This window comes from Aptenodytes forsteri, unplaced genomic scaffold, assembly GCF_000699145.1.
Source record: "Aptenodytes forsteri isolate BGI_AS27 unplaced genomic scaffold, ASM69914v1 Scaffold65, whole genome shotgun sequence".
Taxonomy (NCBI): Eukaryota; Metazoa; Chordata; class Aves; order Sphenisciformes; family Spheniscidae; genus Aptenodytes; species Aptenodytes forsteri.
This window is the reverse complement of record NW_008795127.1, coordinates 1,768,377-1,788,343: the sequence shown is the minus strand read 5'-3', so window position 1 is coordinate 1,788,343 and position 19,967 is coordinate 1,768,377. Positions and strand designations below refer to the sequence as shown.

General features: G+C 37.4%; 1 protein-coding gene across 1 annotated transcript; it reads right to left on the bottom strand.

Annotated features, from left to right (window-relative positions):
• Positions 1–12: 12 nt before the first annotated feature.
• On the bottom strand, positions 13–19,712 carry PRIMPOL (primase and DNA directed polymerase). Its single transcript, XM_009277360.2, has 15 exons — positions 19,361–19,712; positions 18,803–18,943; positions 18,136–18,166; positions 15,872–16,056; positions 14,697–14,788; positions 13,577–13,718; positions 12,000–12,147; positions 6,687–6,974; positions 4,834–4,996; positions 3,466–3,563; positions 2,974–3,060; positions 2,784–2,892; positions 1,746–1,828; positions 1,616–1,662; positions 13–595 (listed from the first exon to the last, which is right to left on the bottom strand). Exons 4-15 carry the CDS (start codon positions 16,049–16,051, stop codon positions 290–292), a joined length of 1,743 nt encoding a protein of 580 aa, XP_009275635.1. The 5' UTR covers positions 16,052–16,056; positions 18,136–18,166; positions 18,803–18,943; positions 19,361–19,712; the 3' UTR covers positions 13–289.
• Positions 19,713–19,967: the final 255 nt, after the last annotated feature.

The window sequence follows — 19,967 nt, the reverse complement described above, 5'->3', positions numbered from 1 at the left end:
GAAACCGCGCAGCAGTGAGTGTTAGAAGTGCTAAATTTGGAGCAGCATTCATGACGAGTTTTCAGTCCAGTACTCTTCAGCCCTCATGTAATCTTCCAGGATCTCCTCATGCTTGCTGAGGATCATCTGGTTGTGAGGATACTTGTTCATTACTCAGTTCTCTGTCTTACAGCTCTGGAAGAGCATTTTTGAACTACATCGCAGTGTCTTTCACAGAAGGCGTGCGATATGCACATTGTGTTAAAGCAGGTTTCATTGCTAGCGGTCTGTTGGCTAGCCAAGTCTGTGGTTAGCTGCCTCCTTTATTGCAAGTGTCCTGTTTCCTTGAAGCTTCCAAAAGAACTTCATCGGGAATTTCTTCCATGGCATAATTCAGACTATCATTTGCAGCTTCAGCTAGTTCCACATCTTCAGTAGCTTCTAGGAAACGGGCATCATCGCTTGCGTTGTCCCACTCGCTGTCTGGCAACAGGAAGTCTTGAGGCAAGCTTTTTTCTAGAGATACTGAGCTTTTTGACAAGTCTGGCGCATTAGAATGTGGTTTTACTTTTTCTTCTGTGTTCCCCCTTGCATTCATTAGTGTATTCTCTTCTTCCTTTTACAAACAAGAATACTATTTATTCCATATGCAAATGGTCTTCATACCTTTACCAGCTCTGATCTGAAAGTTTGAAACTCGCACTGTCATATATAATGGATGCTATAGAAAGCTGGCCAACAAGACAGATTTTCCAGCAGGTTAATTTATAGCCAGGTTACCCTGTGGAAGCCTGTTTGAATAGGAATAGAAATTTGCTGGTTTTCTAGCAAACTATGAGTAGCCTGCTGTGTACAGCTTCTTAAAATAATACAAGGTTAAAACTAATTTTAATGTCTGTTTACAGATACTGTCAGGATCTGAAAACGCATTTAAATTACGTTTTCTATGAAATAACACTAATAGTTATTGATGATCTGCTTAAGCAGAGCTTAATGTGCCATTCTGCAGTTTGAAATTTAAAAGCATAAAGTGTAAATTTAAAAGTTGCAAAGAGGTCAATTCGTATTGTCTACTCAGTGGAAAAACTACTGTGTTCAGGGCTTAGAATCTAGGTGCAGTATCAGGTTACCCACGTGGGTAAACATAACTGCTTTAATACGCTAAAATGTGTTATTAAAGGAGTTAAGTGAACTTCAGATTTGAGGGTCACTGACTTAAATTTGATGCTGACTGACTCAGGTGTTCCAGCTGGCCCAGCATGAAGTCAAATGTGCACAGCAGAGCGTAACTTGGGCAGCTTTTCTGTTCTGTACCTGTAGTGGTCTTGTGGTCTATGCACTGGGAACTGCTGTTCAGACCAAAACAGAAGAAAATCTTTAGTCCCAAGTGAAGTTAGGCTATTCCAGCAACTTAGCTTTATCTGTGCTGACGGTTTTTGTGCTAGATCTGCTGCTGGAGAACTTAAAAATGAATATACGGAGCTACCACACCAGCGCAGCTGCTCTGGGGAGCTATTCTATAGCAGTGTAACTACTGTCTGGAGCTCAACAGACTGTGTTAGCGGGGATTTTCAATGACTTCCAGAGACAGCTTTACTCACAAGAACTTTAGCATATCGATAGGACAAAAACATACCTCTTTGAAAAGAAAAGGGAGACATATCCGAGGTGGTAATGGAAAACCTAAATCAAATATATGGCATTAATTAAAGTTAACATTCCAAAAAGTATTAAGTGTAATTGCTTTGAAATCACAAAATACATACTTTGTGATTTGAAGTTTTCTTCTCTGCAGGCTGGATCGTGACACTTTTGATACCAGACTTCCTTCTTTAGATCTACCACAATCCTAAGAATGAAATAATTTCATTTTTAGTAACAGTACATAAATGAAGTGAATGCATACAGTAGGAAATTCTGACACTAAATGAACAGTTTGTTTGTCCCCATCTATGGCTATTGCTTTCATACTCTGACATACTTATTACATACTTGTTTTGTACAGTCTTATTTTTTTCAACAAACTTCAGGCTGCTTAAGTTAAAAATGTATTTCTTTTAAGACTAACGTTCGAAAGTGAAATTTAGTCAACTTCTTTACATTAAGCTTGGAAGAAAAAGTCATTAAAGTAAGATTAGTATGTGGGACCTAACTCTAAGATAAGATTTTGTTGTTGCTGCTGTTAGAGGTAATTTCATTATAAAAGCCAGATAAAATCACTGTTTCCTGTCAACTGATTAGACAACCCAGCTTTTTCAGCTGTGCTTTAGAAACACCCAAGTTCATCTAGCGTAGTGGCTGTGGGGGGTTCTTTTTGTACCTGTATTTCTCAAAAACACGTTCCTTATCATTCAGTTATTTTAAATGTTATGTAGAATTATTTTTAAATTAAAATATTTCTAAAGTCACTAGCAAAACTCATCACAGACCACAAAAGTGGGCTGTTTTCTTTATCTTATTTCTGATTGTTCAGCTTCCTAGCTAAGAAGCATCAAAGTATAGTACCACCTAATAGCTTTAACATATTCTGACTTGTATGTTAGCACCTTTAGACACGCCTTTTAAATAGCATGAAGATTACTTCATAGAGATACTGGAACTACACGTTGAGTTATCACAAAGTAAAGGGGGGGGAAGTTTGCTTTTTTTAAAGAAAAACAACCTGTTGTATTCCCCCCAGAGCAAAAGAGCAGAAATTGTAACAGGTGCTGATTCTATCCATAAGTTTTTCAGCATTTTTCAGAATAACAGTAGAGCAGGAAAATAAATAAAGCTGTTTTAAAGTGAATAGTTAAAGAACATACATTATGTTGTTACTTTTGTGAGCTCTTCCAATATTTTCACACCAACGGTAACCAGAAATATCATATACAAGTATTTCTTCCAGAGAGAAATAATTCCATCGCCGTATCCCTGGGGGGGCGGGGGGAAAGATTAACTCTTTAAAAATACTGCTGCGGAATACTCATTTGTAAATAGTAGAGTGGTCTTTACCTCCTTGCACCCCATCTTTATTAACCAAAGAGCGAACAAAATAATCAATTTCTGGATATGGTGAATCCTGATAGCCTTCCATGGAATCTGTTACAACAAGACCACAAATACATACTGTAAGTGGTTTTGTCACTGTAATATGTAATTGTTACACATTATATAGACCACAGACAGAAAATGTACATGAATCACACCAAATCCTTAAATAAAACCAGGGATAAATCCAGTGTTAATCTCCTGCAGATCTTTAAACTGCACCCCCCTGGCCTCACGTACAGAGGGAACTGGAACAAAGCATGACAGCTGTGGGAGCGGGAGAAGAGGGTAAATAGCATTCAGGTGCTGCAGAGCATCCTTCAGTACAGCTGTACTCTGCTGCCTGCAGAAAGCTAGCTGAAGAAAAGCTCTCCTAGAGGTTATCAGGTGTGTAAGTCACCGTACATCTAATTTGAGAGTACTTTTTTTCTATACAGTAGAAAAGGCTTGAGGTACCTCTGCTGCTTCTGGTAGTTTTACTGTTTAAAAAAGCGGACATTTTTCTCTCCTCCTCTGAAAAGCCAGATGACAGAACTTTTGTGTCATCCCTTGCTCTGAAGAGAGAATACAAAAGAAAATGTGTGATTCTTACAGCACGACATAACGTAGCCCTGGGCAACCGCCTCTAGGTGGCCCTGCTTGAGGGGGGGGGGGGTTGGACCAGACAAACTCCAGAGGTCTCTGCCAACCTCAACCAGTCTGTGATTCTGTATGCTACCTTTCGCTATCCCTGTAGCACTTTTTCTTCTCATTTTGACGGTTTCCTCTGATTTGTACCAGCAGAGGGCAAGGCCTCCGCCTTCAGAACAGCACAATTTGGTTCCTGGCAAAAATCCCAGGATCCAGCCATTTAAAGACTGCTGGTCTGCTGTACTGCTGTACTACTCTTACAAAGGTATTTGCTCTAGATGTAATATTTATGCATATGTACCCTTTGAAAGTTTTCAATTTATTTTTTCTTCTCTCTCTACAATGAACTACTCTTCCTTGCCTTCTTACGAGCTGGAAGCCAGGTGATCACATAGCAGAATTTCTCACCTGTGTTTATGACAGACTCAGCTGATACCTATGATCTGAACACACTACACGATTTATGCTACGGGGCTACGGGCATCAATTCAGGATAATGAACATGTCAGGCTATAAAAACTGAAGTCACAATAAATACATGTTTTTAATAAAATTATTATACATAATGTCATACAACTGGATGTACCATTTTAACCTTCTTTCTGCTGCAGTAACGATTAGGATCATCTTAAGATACAGTTGGTGCAGGGCAAGATATATCAGAGGTTTAGATTAGATACAGAAAACTTGATTATTATATGTACCAGTATCCAGCCTAAGGAGGTATCTGTACCAAATGGGAAATCTGGTATGCAAGTAAACGTGTACAAAAAGCCTTTTTATTTTTTTTATCATACTTTGGAAAATATTTAAACTCTTCCTATTTAATTGACTGGAAAGCTGTAATTTTTCCTTGCAGAACTATACAGAATCCAACCAAACTTAATAATGGTTACATTTTGGCATTTTGAGTGTGTATAGAGAAATGAGGCACAACCCAGAAGCTGTACCACATGTTCTGTGTTCTTTAGACATTTGGAGGTAGGTTAAGGAAAAATAAAGCAAAAAAAAAAAATCCGAAGAAATTTTTTCTTCAAAAACAAGGAGTTCTACTGGAAACTCCTAAATTACACTGTAACAATGTTCACGAAATAACTGCCCATTGATAGTAGTTATTTGTAACTGCTGCAGGACAAAAATGTCTAAAATATGTACTTTAAAATATTTTCAATTCCACCAGAATTAAACAATTACCTGATGTTGCAGATCAAAGAGGAAAGAAAATATGCTTCCTCCAAGGAAACATTCTCTTCACAGTTAGGGACAAACTTATTATCCTCTGCTATCTTCAGAATCACTTTTTTTCCTGCTTTTGATGATTTATACATCCGGAAATTTCTATTCTTTGTATAAACTCCTGCAGGAAAACAAGTACTACTTAACATAACAATGCTGGCTAGGATTTAAGATACTTAGTACTTGTAAATGAAACAATGAATGGACAAAAACTCTTAGTAAGACTTCAGCTCACGTCCCATAGAAGAAATGCAACAAAGCAGGATCACACACATGTACATTTTTATGTTATCGAAGAATTAAGAAACACTCATCACCTCTACGTAGGCATTTTAATCATTCTGCCATTATCACTACTAAAAGTTTCTTTCAGTATAAAAAAATGGTGCTTTCACATTAACTTTGTGAAATACAGCTGAGCATAAAAAGCTACACAATTATTTTAACCAGCACTTCATATTCATCAAACCTCCTGGGTTTTGTGTACCAGACACCACTTGTGTGTAGTATACGGTGAAGTATGTATCAGGAAAATTTAATTCCCATCTCAAAAACAAACAACAAAAAAATGAACAGGTATCGTAAACATCATTGCCTAATCTGTCTAAGAATGTCTTGAGGAGGTGGGTGCATCATTTGTGGGTTTCATGAAGATAAAGGAATTAAAAGATCTCGTACAACAAGAACGTCACGTCCCTTTCCATCACTGCAGCCTTGTGATGTAACTCAGTATTCCAGCTATTTTGATTTTAGCCTTCCAGTTTTGACGTGATGTGTGTAACATAAATATTGAGGATGGTTAATTTTTGGGGACTAACATCAAATTCTTAAAAGGTGAAGTGACACAGTAAACAATTTGTTTTTCTTTAATTTCCATTCACGAATATGCTTGAAGGAATTTTGAACAGTAGGCGCAAAGTAATCCTTCTGCGTCAGTAACGGAGAAGCCTCTATTAGAGGGCCAACTTTGGGATTACATTTCAACAAATCAGACATACTGAAGAGGCCAGCAATAAAAGTGATCCTGAATTCCATAAGAATTTGAAGGAGTGGGGGTTCTCCAGAGAAGTCTGAGAAAAAACATGATAAACAGTCCTCAAGTGTGTAACGCACTGCTGTACAAAAGCATGCTAAGCTATTTTCATCTCACTGAGACAGTGAAAAAAAAGCAGAGAAACCCGATACGGGGAGGGGGAAGGGCGGAACTTTCAAACTTTAGTTTGACTATGGGTATTGTGCTCCTGGAGCTTTCCAACATTTTAATACCATGAATAGGCTAAGCACAACTGGGGCATGAAGTGCCCAACCCAAAATTTCTATTACTCCGTCATTAAAACCTAACAACTGCCATTCCAAACAGGGGAAGAAGGCTCAATTCACACACATAGAACAATACAGAAGGCCACGCCTGTAAGACTCATTCCATAATTAAACAACTTTAATTCAGCTGAAATGACAAAAATCCAATATATACTATCCTCTTTTAATCCAAATAGGAGCACTAAGTCCTTAGGAACAAAATTAATTAGAGAGTCTTGTGTGGCAAGAGTTTCTTCAAACTTCAGAACAAAATCATTAAATGTAGCAATATAAGAAGTTCCATGGACCAAGAATCTAAGGCTGCTTTAAAGTAAAGTACAGCATTTATGATGACAGTTTCAGCACGTATTGTATTTGGTTTACGTTCTGACCATAGGGACAACAGTAAGAACACTGTTGTTCTTATTGCCTGTAACCAAAGATTAAGGAACATCTCATTTCTTAACCTTTGTCGCATCCCAAAGAGGTTTAAAAGCACTTCTTATATTTACCTAGATCCACAAAAAGTTGCTTGTCTCCTTCTTTATTATTTACTATTAGAAAGGAAAATGAATTTTCTCCCTGGTGTGATGTTTCCATATCCTTTGTTTCCCGAGCAATGGCTGGCCAGCCTTTGGAAGCATCTTCGATGGCTGTGAGGTTTATAAGAGAACCATCTAATCCAACTGCTTCTGCAGAACACTGGAAAACATGTCCTGCTCCTTCTTCTGGAATCACAACAGCAGCCTTACTCTCCATTAACCTTAGGGCAGGCTGCAGAATGGTTCTCACAAAGTTACCTTAAAAACAAACAAACAAAAAAACCCCCGGAGCCGATAACGTCATTTATGAGTCGAGAAAGAACTTAGTTCCTGTGCGAACATTTTTCAAAACAGCCAAGATGGAAGTGGTTGGAGTTTGGGTTGGGTTTTTTTTTCTCCCCTCCTGGATTTTTTTAAAAAAATCTTTTGGACCAGCCCAGTGCACAAAATGGTTCTGCTTAGTAACTAAGAAACCCATGCTTGGCAAGAATTTTTACTAAACTTTTTTCTTTTAAAACATGAGAAAATAAACAATTTTGCGTATATTAATTGTATCATACAGCCATAATCTTTCCCTTTGCAATTTTACTACTGAGAATAGAGAGAACTGAGAAGCGAGTTGGCTTGGCGATCACATCTTTAGAAATAAAGACAACATAACGAAACGGAAATGCATCGGCTGTCACTACAATTTCCCAAACTAAATTCAAAGTCCCGGATAAAAATGCAAAATTGAATAAAATGTCTTTTGTATCCTTCAAAAGAATTTCTCCTACCCATCACACCTGTACCCTTGCAGTTATTAAAGCCTCTGACAGACACGATCTCAAGCTGCTCCCATGCTTGGAGCACGAGTGATCTTGACTTGATGATTAATACGAGGAAGACTTTTGCACTGAAATTTCTGTCAACCTGAATTTTCCACTAGAATGTCAGAAACTTGCTGAACAAGTTCAGTTTGGGTCTTCGTGCTAGCTCAGCAGGAACATTTCTGCATATGAACTAGGCTGTTACAGTAAGACTTATTAAAATGCTTAATGTAGGACCACTTTGTTAATGACAGTGATATCAAAAAATAAGTAAAATAGTCAAGGTCCTTTATAAAATGTAGTTTGATTTACTATTTCAAGTACCACTTAGTGAAACTCTTCAATACATGAATAAAGCATTCATACAGCTTTGCTATTACAAAACTTATTTTTTTATCTAATCATAGGTAGTTTTTAATCGTTTAGCTGAATATTTTTGCAGTAGTTAATGACAGCATGCGATGACATTAACAGATTGAGGATTCTGAAGAGCTTGTGATTGTCCCTCTCACTACTGCTTTCCCTAATTTCACTTTCAGAATAATTAAAAAGGTTTACTTGCAGCTTCCTGGTATATTAACTGATGTAACAGTTTGACCAGGGCTTACTCAAACAACAAATTACTTTTACAAAAGTATTTTGCAATGGCTTTTCAAACTCCGAGTATTGTAATCCAACCCCCACTGTACTCCAGGCTCCGCTAGATGGTAACCAAAGACAGACAGACAGACAAATGAAAACCATGGCCAAATTGCTTGCAGGGAGAACGAAGAGAAGAAATACAGATGTGGAAGAAAAACTACGAAGTGGAAGGAGTACTAGCAAGGAGGATTCTGCAGTCGTCAGTTGAAGCTTCGATGGGGGGAACCTGAAAGAATATGAAATACAGGTCCTCTTGTGCTACGTATCAGCAGAATGACTCAGTATGAAGCATTAATATCACCATCCTCATAATTCATTACAGGACTACTAAGGCACACAAATGATTCATAGTCATAGACAGCGTTTTAACCCTGTGTGTTCAAATATGCACACAGAATTTCTTAGGTTTATAACAGTAGTTACTCGGATCTTCAGTTCGGGGAGAAAATGTACCTACTTCAGAACGGAAGTTCATTTCAATTACCATAAAAGTTAAAGTATCTTTAAAAGTCCTGGTTGACCACTTCCTTTTTTTCTGTGTGTAATTAAGTAACAATCACTCTGGTGTCAGAATAGCAAGGTTTTTGTCAGTGAAAGATTATTTTGGGAGTTAGTTTTTTATCGTTCACACACACCTTTGTTTTCTCTCTTCCCATTTCTTCGAACTGGTCAGATGTGGGAACCAAACCCAGCATTTCACACTTTTGACCCTTGACTGTATTTTGTGTTTTTATATTCGGGATTTGTCAGCTGTGTAGATCAAAGTAAATTCATTGATCTCCACAGCTTTCCCGTGGACCTACACGATCTCCTGTGCTTTCTTACATGAGCTATGAACTCAGTCCCTGTATTTTAATTCTAACTAGTAACTAATTCCAAGTATTATATACCAAATGTTTTAAATCATATTTCATTTTAAGCCCATGCACTTTGTGCATGACTCCTGACATAAAATGCTTATGAAACTATATCATCCAAGATGTGATAGTTCATATTCTAGTTTACCCCACATAAATACCACTAACTCATCGCAAAGTAATTTTTATTAGACAGAACACCACAATGATGAATTTTTTAAAAAGGCAACACTTGAATGTGTCTGAAAAGTATACTAACCCTTTTAAGTTTAATATTAGACAAAATCTTTCCATCACCTGAACATCACCTGAAAGAATATATTTATTTTCATATAGATTCTGTGAAATTATGTTATGAAGTTATCTGGATTTTTAGTTATTTACTACAGCATTGTATTTTGCACAAAGTACAAAGTTAATATGCTTTAAGCCAGGTTTGTCAAGCAGGTTACTAAAATGCATTAATGAAAAGTCTAGAGTGTAATATTATTGGTAACATGCATGAATTTAGCACTGACATTTACATCTCTCAATTATAAAAAATTCAACATTTACATCTCTTAATTATAAAAAATCAGTTTTTTGAACAAGATATTGAAGTCACAGTAAAGGCAAAGGCAGAACATGAATACACAATCTCTAAATATATTTTAAGTCTGACAGTAAACGTGAAATTCACACCACGGTGGAGACAGAGAACACTTAACTAATGGACTAGAATAAACAGTTCAAGCTTTTACCGAAAGAACTGACTAATGTAGTTCACAGGCTAAAATTGCTGTCATACCAAATTATTTACCACCCGTGTATTACTTCAGAGTTTTATAGTGGCAGAGGAGTTAAAGACCATACTTTTGAACTAAAAATTGCAGTAATCCCTTTTAAGTCTTCGGGGTTTGTATCTGTTACCACGGTGTCACACAAGAAATAACTGCTCTGTGTCACACTTGGGGTTGGCAGCCAATATTATCAGCATTTGGTTATAACTTTGACAATCTGCTTAGCTTGCCATGTCAGCTACTCCTCAAAAGGTTTAGGGACACAGATTCCACTGCTCCTAAGAATGAGAAATAGGTTTTTTAATGTTAAAAAAAGCTGAAAAAAATAGGTTCTGAGAAATCCTATGGCCTCTGTGTTGGAGTAAAGTTCTGAATTTTGGCCTGAAGTGATGTTTAGGCCATGGATCATGCACGTATATTTATTAAAAATATTTGGGGAAAAAAATTTCGTACATGCCCGCAGGCCTACAAGATCCAGCCTCTCCTTACAGTTTGCTTCACTCCTCCAGCTGTTCATGCTGACAAGACCTTTCATAGATGATTCCTCAGAGCAACACAAAACTTGTGTCAACCCTGCACAACTTTGATCCAACAGTACATGTGTTCTCCCCATGAAATAACTAGACAATTCAAAAGGAAAATAAGATTTTCTCTAATGCTGTACTGGGTTAGAAAGAAGCCCAGCGCTGTGTCATTATTGTCAGCTGTGCTGTCATTAAGCACTAAAAGCAAAGAGCGCATCTTCCCTGTGCTCTCTACTATCCCCTGCTAGGACATAGACAGTGCACAGTAAGAAGCTACTTAAAAAACACAGGAGGTATAAAAAAAGAAGAAATACAGTATAAGCCTTACTCAAGACTGGAATGAGGGAAGGTGCAGAGCTAGAAAAAGCAGTAAGGGTGAGAAAGGAAAAGGAAGACTGGGCATGAAGACAGTCAGACAGACTGTGACCAAGCAGACAGCAGAATAAAAGCGGGAACCTGACTGGGACCAAAATTACGAACCCAACATCCTCGACTCTTCCTATTCTACTACCAGTGGAAACCCAGTAACAAAGCTCGTAATTTCTTTCTCTCCGATACACGTAGTCCTGCTGCTCCTGAACACAAATGGTAGAGCTAAATGTCACAAATCTAAATTTCATCCCTTCTAATAACCCCTGAGATTATTAATGTGGTACTCTCTAATAGCATTTCTGCTTCCTCTCCCTCACCCTATTTGTTTGTTTGAAACAAACACAATAAAGAACAAAGATTACAAAATCAAACACTCAAATATTAAGAAATGACAAAACCAAGGCTGCAAGTGCAATGTTAAATAACCCAAACTTCTGCATCTGTAGGTTGATACAGATTTTAATTCCACCACTGGGCACGCTGTTTTCCATCAGTTCCTGCTTCACTCGGACAAAACTCAGCTGATACTCTGTGGTGCCTTCATTGTTCAATGTATGTCTATAAGCCTGCTTTACTGCACACCATACAAAATATATATACAAGAGGAAGAAATTATTAATTTCAGCATTAACTTTTCTTAATGCTCACCACTAGCACCTCAGTGCTTCATAAACAGTATTTTGAAAGTATGTTCAAAATACTTCTGTGAAGTGAGGAGGCATTATTATACCTATTTTTAAAATGGAGTCAAGACAACCCTGAACTGGCAATCCTTTGTGTTGGAGTTGCCATATCCCATGAAATCCCAACTTGTATCAACAATTAAAATTGCTTTCAGCTTTCCCTTAATCATGTTTATGCACAGGTGGCTTGAAACCATCTTTGTCCTGCCTTTCTGACCCTGTGCTGAGCACAAACCAACTGTATTTAGAGCCCATAATCTTAGCCTCAATTGTTAAGACTGACATTAACCTGAAAATTAAGGCGTCATAGTCATCCTGTAAAACAATTTTCAAGCCAAAACCCAGTCTTGCCAGTAGTTTCATAAATAAAAGATACAGGCACAAAAAAAGTTACATTTTTGCAAACACGAATGCTGATTACAGAAAAAGGAAGTAGAAGATGAGTTGAGAAATAATAAGGCTTAATGAAATAGAAATAGGTAGTCATTTCTGCTGGGAATACATATTTGTTTCCACATATAATTCCATTAAAATAAATATTCAAATGTGAGATGGCACTGTACAAAGTCAAAACCTCACCTTTTATTTCTAGGTGTAAGAGAAAAGAACGCACTTACCAATATGAGTATTATCCTTAAATACAGTCTTTTGGGGTACAAATATTAAGTGTCGACTAAATTTTTCATCAGTACTGGAATCTAAATTCAAGACATCTTTGGCGGAACAATCTACATCATAAAGTTCTTTTAATTTTTGGCTGACAAGCTGAAATTATAAACATTAATTAGGCTATTTTCTCTAGCATTTTTAATAGTGGTATCTATAAAACCCAACACAAATGCATACAATTAATTTAATTCAAACTAACTCATGACATAGCAAATTTTAACCAAATTTGACATAGACTCTATTTCCTGAAATAAGCAAGTCACTGTATATACTAACAGTGATAAACTGAGCAGATTTTCAGTTTTTCAGGTTGAAGTCTAATTTAGTGGCTTTATCTTCTGTTTTTTTCCACACAAAGCAGTTCACACCCACAGTGACAATGTTTGTAATGCAGGCTTACCAAGAATGGAAGATAGAAGCTATCATGATATAAAGGTTGGTATGCTAATTCACTGCTGATTTAGCTAATTCATTGGTATGACCCAATGAACACTAACTAAGCAGAAAACATAAGATGTCTGGCTCTAAAATAGCTCTAAAACCCCTCTATAAGCTAAGCTTGTGATTACTCATGTTTAGGACTGGGACTCAGAACCTAACGGTCTGGAAGCTTAGGATTTTAGTATCTCAGATCCCCTACGCAGCAAATCCAAAGTTCTCTTCTTATCCTGAGGAATCTCTAGATTTCAGAATTGATCTGCAATGGAGTAAACCCCTCCGGATTCTGTATCAGTGAAGGGTTCTTTACAAAGGAACGACCTCAATCATCTTTTTCTTTCTTTCTTTCCTTTCTAGCTAGGGACATGCAAGGGTCAGAAGTCTCACAAATGGCCACTCACAAAGAGATTTTATTGGAACAGAAGACATTCTTCTAAAAACCTGCTTTATTTTCCACCTCTGTCATACTGAATTTGCAGCAGAGCTCATTCTCCAACCAAATTTGCAATAAAATGGAAATTTGCGCTATTTAATAAAATTGATAATTAGCAAAGATATTTACCTTTAGGTACCAAATTGGTAAGTGCAGTCACCTGATGTTCTCTACATCATCATTTAACTCAACTACAATGAGCTGCCATCTGAAGACACCTAAAATCAGGAGGGATTTATCTAAGCCTTGATATATGACTGCACCAGCTGGCAAAGAAAATGAACTGAGGAATATCTGAATGGAACTTTTATTGATGCTACTCTGAAGAATACCTAAACATTCCTTCAGTTTTACAGCTTTGAAGTGGCAGAGGACATAAAACAATCTGCCAAAGCAAACTTATCATATCAGTAAACCTACAGTGAATACAAGCATTCCAACAACCGTGGTTCTCTATTTTTTCTTTTCACTTAAAGAGAAACTTTGCTTTAATTAAACCAGTACTTTTTACTTCATTAAAAATAACCACTAGGTCTACAATTCTTTTTCATTTTACTACAGAATAATCAAGATAAAGTGGTAAATACTTTGGTTTCATATTAAATCAACAACAAATTCGTACTGAATCTACAACATGACTTTGCTCCAGTTTACCTCAATTAACTTCGCAACCATACTCTTGCCATCTGCACCAGGATTTGCTGGCTTGTAGAACTCCAAATCAAAATAAAGTTTGCAAGCATCTTTTTCAGGAATTACTTCATAGCAATGCATAAGACTTGTTTTATAACCTTTGCTAAGGAAAAACAAAAACAAATCACAACATTATACATACTTACCAGTTGCAAACAAGGATCCCGCAAGTCCTAAATATTCTTTTATTTTTCAATCAACCACCCATATTAAAAAAAGTAGCAGCCCTACAATGCTTTGAAAAATTTGTAACTAACTTCAGCATCAAATATCAACAAAGACATTTGTCTGGCCTAGAATTTAAGTTTGTAAAGTTTTCGCCTCCCCATACCCCCCCAGTCTTACAATACATACTGTCAACAGAAATGCTGTTGAGAATTTAAGGAATGATGGAAACTACAGTAAAAAATTTAGTAAGTTATCACTCATATGTCTTAAGCACTAAAAATAAGATTACATGGACTTTTTTCCCAACTAAATTAAAAATTAATCTCATTTTCAAATTGAGGAAAAAAAATCAAGCTTACTTTTCATATAAAAATTGACTCTTAGATTTCTTTTACTTCATAACCAAATATTTTATTGTAAAACAAAAAATTGGGAAAATAAGTTCAGTGCATGATCAAATTGTCAATACTCGAAACTACATCACACAAATATAAAACCATAAATCAGTAACCGGACATTTATATTAATGCCCATTTAAATTGATATACGACTAATCATAGAAGTATGTTTGTGTCACCTGTTGGTACGATCCCCTGAGGAAAGCTGAGTAAAAGCAAATCTACTGCTATTAGATTTAAGTTCGGTAAACGAGGTCCTTAATTCCCAGGAAATAATGGCAGTCTGCAACTCAAAAGAAAGTTGAAACCCACTATAGACTAGATTGGTTTATCCTTATGAAGATTTTCCCCATGGCCAAGATCAAACCTCAGGCAACCCGTTACAGCTCTGTGCTAGTCAGAGCAGCAGATGGCCACTGCGGATAGCTATCCAGTAACAGCTATTACTAGATAATAGTATATCCAGTATACTACTATCTTATGGTAACATATAGGGTACCTTTTCAAGTACTCACGTGTAATAAAACCAAAGCTCTTTATATGTTGTCACAAGGTAAAACCTCTGTCCACTTTGTGTGTTCTTTTCCAGGGCAAATACGTGAGCATCCTTTTTAAATAAAAACATTGAAGCTTTTTTTTATTCAAAGAACCAGTTAAAGTCTTCAGAAGTGCCTATTTGACATTAATTTCTTTGGTCAAAGGTTAGTAAATACTAGAAAACTGTAAGTAGATCATTTATCCCTTTTTAAGCTAAGTAGCATCTGTTTTTAATTAAGAACATCATTCTGATTTCAGTTACATGAGTAAAAATTTGAAGCTTTTCTTTCCTGTGCATTAATGTAAACTCTGTTTTCTCTGTAAAGTCATCTTTTTTCTGATCAGTGGCAAGTGCATCTAACAGAAGGAGGAACAATGTCCTGAAAGGAACAGCCTTATGGACATGATGGCAGCATATAGCTTTATAGCAAATATTCTTTAGTCTCTGTATTATTTAAATCCAAAAATGGAAATCTGAAAAGAAAACGCAAAAAAACCTACTGCCAAGCCAGCGAGAGTGCATTTTGGAAAACAGACTGTCAGGATTACTTGAACACCTAAAACAGCGTGGAGAAAAACCCGGTGCTTTCTTTAAAAGCAGCAATCAATTTGAAAAGTATTAAACTGAAAACAGAGGATACATTTTGCCTAACATTTATTTGGCTCATCACTTCTTATCATCTGAACTTGCTACTCTGATGCCATTGGAAAGTAGTATTGTCTTTATTTTGTCTCTGCCTCCTGTTTATCTCTCTTTTTTTTCCCCCCTCAGTTTTTTCCTCCTATTTCTTCCTACTCAACTCTCACTACCTTCCCATTCTCCTGTCAACCCCGACAGCTGGCTCATCTTCAGAAGGAACAAATCTATCACTACCATGTTACCAAAAAGCACTTTTACTGTTAGAGGTTAACATATCACGTATCAATTTGTATGTTAGAACTAGTACTTCTAAGAGCTACCTCCAGTGTAGCATGATCTCCTATGAAGACAGAAAAAAATACTTGCTGTTTCAGGATTGGGAAGAAGGAAAAAAAAGAAGAAAAAAAAAATCTTGCAATCTGATAAAGAGTTTACTATCAACCAAGCTTTTAAGTGAAGTTCGACCTTGAAAGTACCTAAAGAGTAGAGACATTCACCTAACAAACAACTTACCTCTTTGCAGGTTTTTACATAATTGAAAGCTTCAGCCTGACGACAAAATATTTTCCAAACAGAGGATGGCAGAAAGGGTTTGGACAGTTTTGGTCTATAAACTGGAGGAAGAGGGTTTCTTTCATAGTGAGACGCTAGTTCTTCCACTTTCTTCAGTCTTTCTTCCCATTTTCTCTTCATTTGTCCTAAAGCAATTACAAATAGCCAAATCAGTATCAATTTCTGTTTGTGACTCACTTTTAATATATCCTGTACTCATCACTGCTTTTAATTCTGGTTTTGTTGAGCGTACTTTATTTATTAACTGAGAGTAGCCAATATTCCAAATCAACACCCAACCTTGCTATGATACTCATTTTAACATTAAATCTTTCCACACAGATTTGGAAGTAAAAGATCTTCATATTAATACTATCAAAGATAAACACAACAGAATAGACACAATAAGGGAAGGCCTAAGAAGTTTCATTTTTGTTTACAGAATGGTATTACATTCCTCCTCAAAAAGTATACAAACTGTGTTAGCCACACAACGTTACTAAGGAGTCAAAAAATACTATTATTTCTGCTTTATGTTGGAAAGACAAATGTGATAATTAATTTGTATGGGTAGTACAGCACTTGAGTTCCTGAGAAAAATTAAGATTTCAGTGACTCTAGCTCTGAGCTCCGTATCTCAAAGTTAAAGAACTGAACTCCAAAATGAGGGCTCCATTCTCCACTGCCAACATTTGCTATCGGTCAGTAGAAATACTTTCGCCTGCTTTAAAATCTCACGTACTTTCTTGAAAACTTATGATCATCTCTTTTCAAGAAATAGCATGTGATGCAGTAATGCTTGTTATCTTGCAACCTTTAAACTTCTAGTCACATAAAGTAATCCAAATGCTACAAAGTAATGTAGTAAAGCATAAACACACATTAACATACTAATATAATTATTTGTAAGTTTAATTAACTTTTTTCCTGGGAAAATCCATTGCCCCTCTGAACACCTGCAAATCGGTAAAGAGCATTGCTAAGAAACTGAAACAGAGGAAGACGGGCAAGAAGTAAAAAAAGAAGGTGCATCTTTTTGTTCTGTCCACTTACCAACCCTTGGTTCTCAAAACAACCTCCCAGCTGCAATGAAAGATGAAAATGAAACTGTCTATACTCAAAAGTATTCAAACCTTTAACAAGCTGGATCCACAATGTGAGTTTAAGTATTTAAATATTCTTGTGGGCCCCGAAGCCCAAATTTTAGATCTTCTGAATCCCGCTCCAAGTCTTCCACAGTAAAGGTTCCTGGACACCTACATTTCTGCCCATGGTACATCTAAGCCTGCGTTTTGATAGTTTAGTGCCTATGTCAAGTCTAAATAACAGAATGTTTTTTCTCTTACAGGGGTCAGACGTATTATCTCTATAGACCTTGTCAGTCTCCTGACCTGTGAATTTCCTCCACTCCCTTCCTTTCCTTGCAATTAGTTTCTTCTTTGGGAATGAAAAATGAAATTATAGAGAGCAATCAGTGTTTCTCAGAAGTGCTAGCAGAACTCTCAGTTTCATTTTCATGCTGTTCGCTCTGTTGAAAATTAATTGGGTGCAAAAGACATTCCCTACATCAGCACTTTCCCACAAAGTGACTGTTAAAAAGAATGGAAGCAAAGGACAATTTCCATAATTCTCTACTCATTTTAAACTTCCTAGTTAGATCAGGATGTATTTTTGCAGAAACACAGCTGGGAGGATATCTGAACTTGGGAGAAGGCTGATGACCCTTACTTTAAACTGAGATCTGTCACTGTTCTTGCAGTCCAAACACTCTCGGATTCTCAGCAGCCCAACGTGTTGGGTCTCTTCAAGGTAACTTCAGTTCCTGTATCAACTATACCTAACACAATGCATCTAATTAGAGCACGTACAATTTACACCTGCAGACGAGGTGTAACCACAGACTAGCCTTCTGAGTTTACTGGGAAATTCCCACTTCATTGTCCTCTCTTCTGTCCCAGCAGAAGTAAGGGGAGTAATTATTTTTATTTTACTTGCCAGAAAAAAATTTTGTCACCAACATGTTTGGGCATCAGTGTGTTTGACTCAGCAGGATGATCGCATGAAGACGCTGGGAAAAATGTATCTCCTGGGAAATGACTTAAAGAACTTGCTATTTTATTCCCCCCCCCTTTGATGGAAGACTGTTTATTTTTTAGTGATGAGGACATCTTGTATTTTTATACCTTAGATGGTTGGTGGGGTTTTTTTTAAACAAATGGACTCACCATTTCAGAAACGGCAATTTTCTGCCTTGTGCTACAGGGGAAAGACAAACACAAATACATGATTTCATCATATATGTCCCTACATTCTTGTTAAAAAAATACTCAAAAACCTGTAATGATTATGGACAAAACACACTATCCACACCTGCTGAGAAATGAAGCTTAGACGTGCAAATCAACCACTGCTCAAAAATAATGTGATTACATTGGTTTCCTGGCCGGTGTGTATCATGCAACATAGCTCTATGGAAAAATTCATGCTCCTCAACACCAATAAATCCATGAAATTTTTCTCCCAGCTACTGATTCAGCCTTAGAAGAACTTAATAACTTTCTCCCTAGTACAAAATCTCTTAACGTTAGCAAAAATTAGCTTAGTTATCCTTACGTTGAGCTGAACTGCAGCATACTGACCAACAGTACTCATCTTCCCTCAACAAAAACAGGGAGCATCAAATTTTCATCTTGTGCTCCTACTAGTAGAAGTAGCTTCTACAATTAAGATTTGAGGAATTTTGTGCAAAATGCAGGATATTAGACCTGGTGATAAGACCTCAAAAAGTAGGCTAGTGCCTGTTGTGAGAAGCTGGAAAACTTAGTTTCTAATGTTAAACTTACTCTGATTCCTGCTGCCAAAGGTCAACGTACAAATATGAAACAAACTGACCTGGAAGTTGATGATGAAGCTGATACCGAATATAAAGAAATACTACGGAGATATATGGTTCTCTTTGTCGAAACAAAGTAGCTAAATGTTCCGTGGATAGACAGACTGGACATTCGGTAGATAAAAGGAATCCTTGAAGCTCTGTGTATAGGGGTGGAATAGATAAGGAAGTTATGCTGAAATCAGCTAGTTAGTGCAACTGGGCCAAAAGACAAACTGTGCAGGCGAAAAGACTGAGTTCAACTAGCGGACACGGTGAGGAAGACTATCGACAACCACCAGAGGACCCCGGAAGACCACCAATGAACATAAGAGCGCATGCGTTAAAGAGACTTTTACATATGTTAATGAGTTCCAAGAAATAACATGAATATGTTAATAATTTCTTGGGAATCTAATGAATATGTATATTCTGATTGTACATTACTCCTGTAGCTGAGCAGCTCGGGGCGCACACTAGGTGGAGCGATCCCCTGTGCGCCCAGCGCTGCAATAAAGAATACCTGCTTTCTAAAACTCCGAACTGAGTCTTAGAGAGTTTTTAATCTGCCGACTTACGGTAACAAAGCTGAAACTAGCCCTCAACAGCTTCAGAGAGCTGTTGTGTAAGGCTGAACGGCAGGGCAGTGGGACGCTAGTAGGAAGGTATATTCAGACTACGTTTGCCGATCGGCTGTACGATTTCCAAGCTTTCGTCATGCAGTGGTGGGAGATAAACCCTGCCATAAGTGGAAGGTCCTGCTCTGATACAGTCCAGTACATCTGCTCGCTGAAATCTGAAAGATAGCCTCTTATTTGGTAATCATCCCCACAAATTACTTAAGATGGCGATTATCTTTATAAACCACCATTCTGTCAGAAAGGTGTTTTCAGCACGCAGAGGAACTAAAACAAAAGACAAAAAACAACAGGGTTTGGGTTACACGAAGTCAAACGTAACAGCATTAAGCGCAGCGTAACGCGTCGCTCTCGGGTAGCTGTAGCAGGCTCAGCACTCAAGCCCACGCAAGGCTCGCGTGGGCACCCCTACGCGCGTGGTGCGGGAGTAATCGGGGCGTAACGGCAGCCGAAGGACGCCGTTGCTTATGTTCCCCCCGTGTGACTGTGACAGAGCACACCCGAGGGGCCCGGCGCGCCCCGCGGCGCCAGGAAGACGGGGACCGGC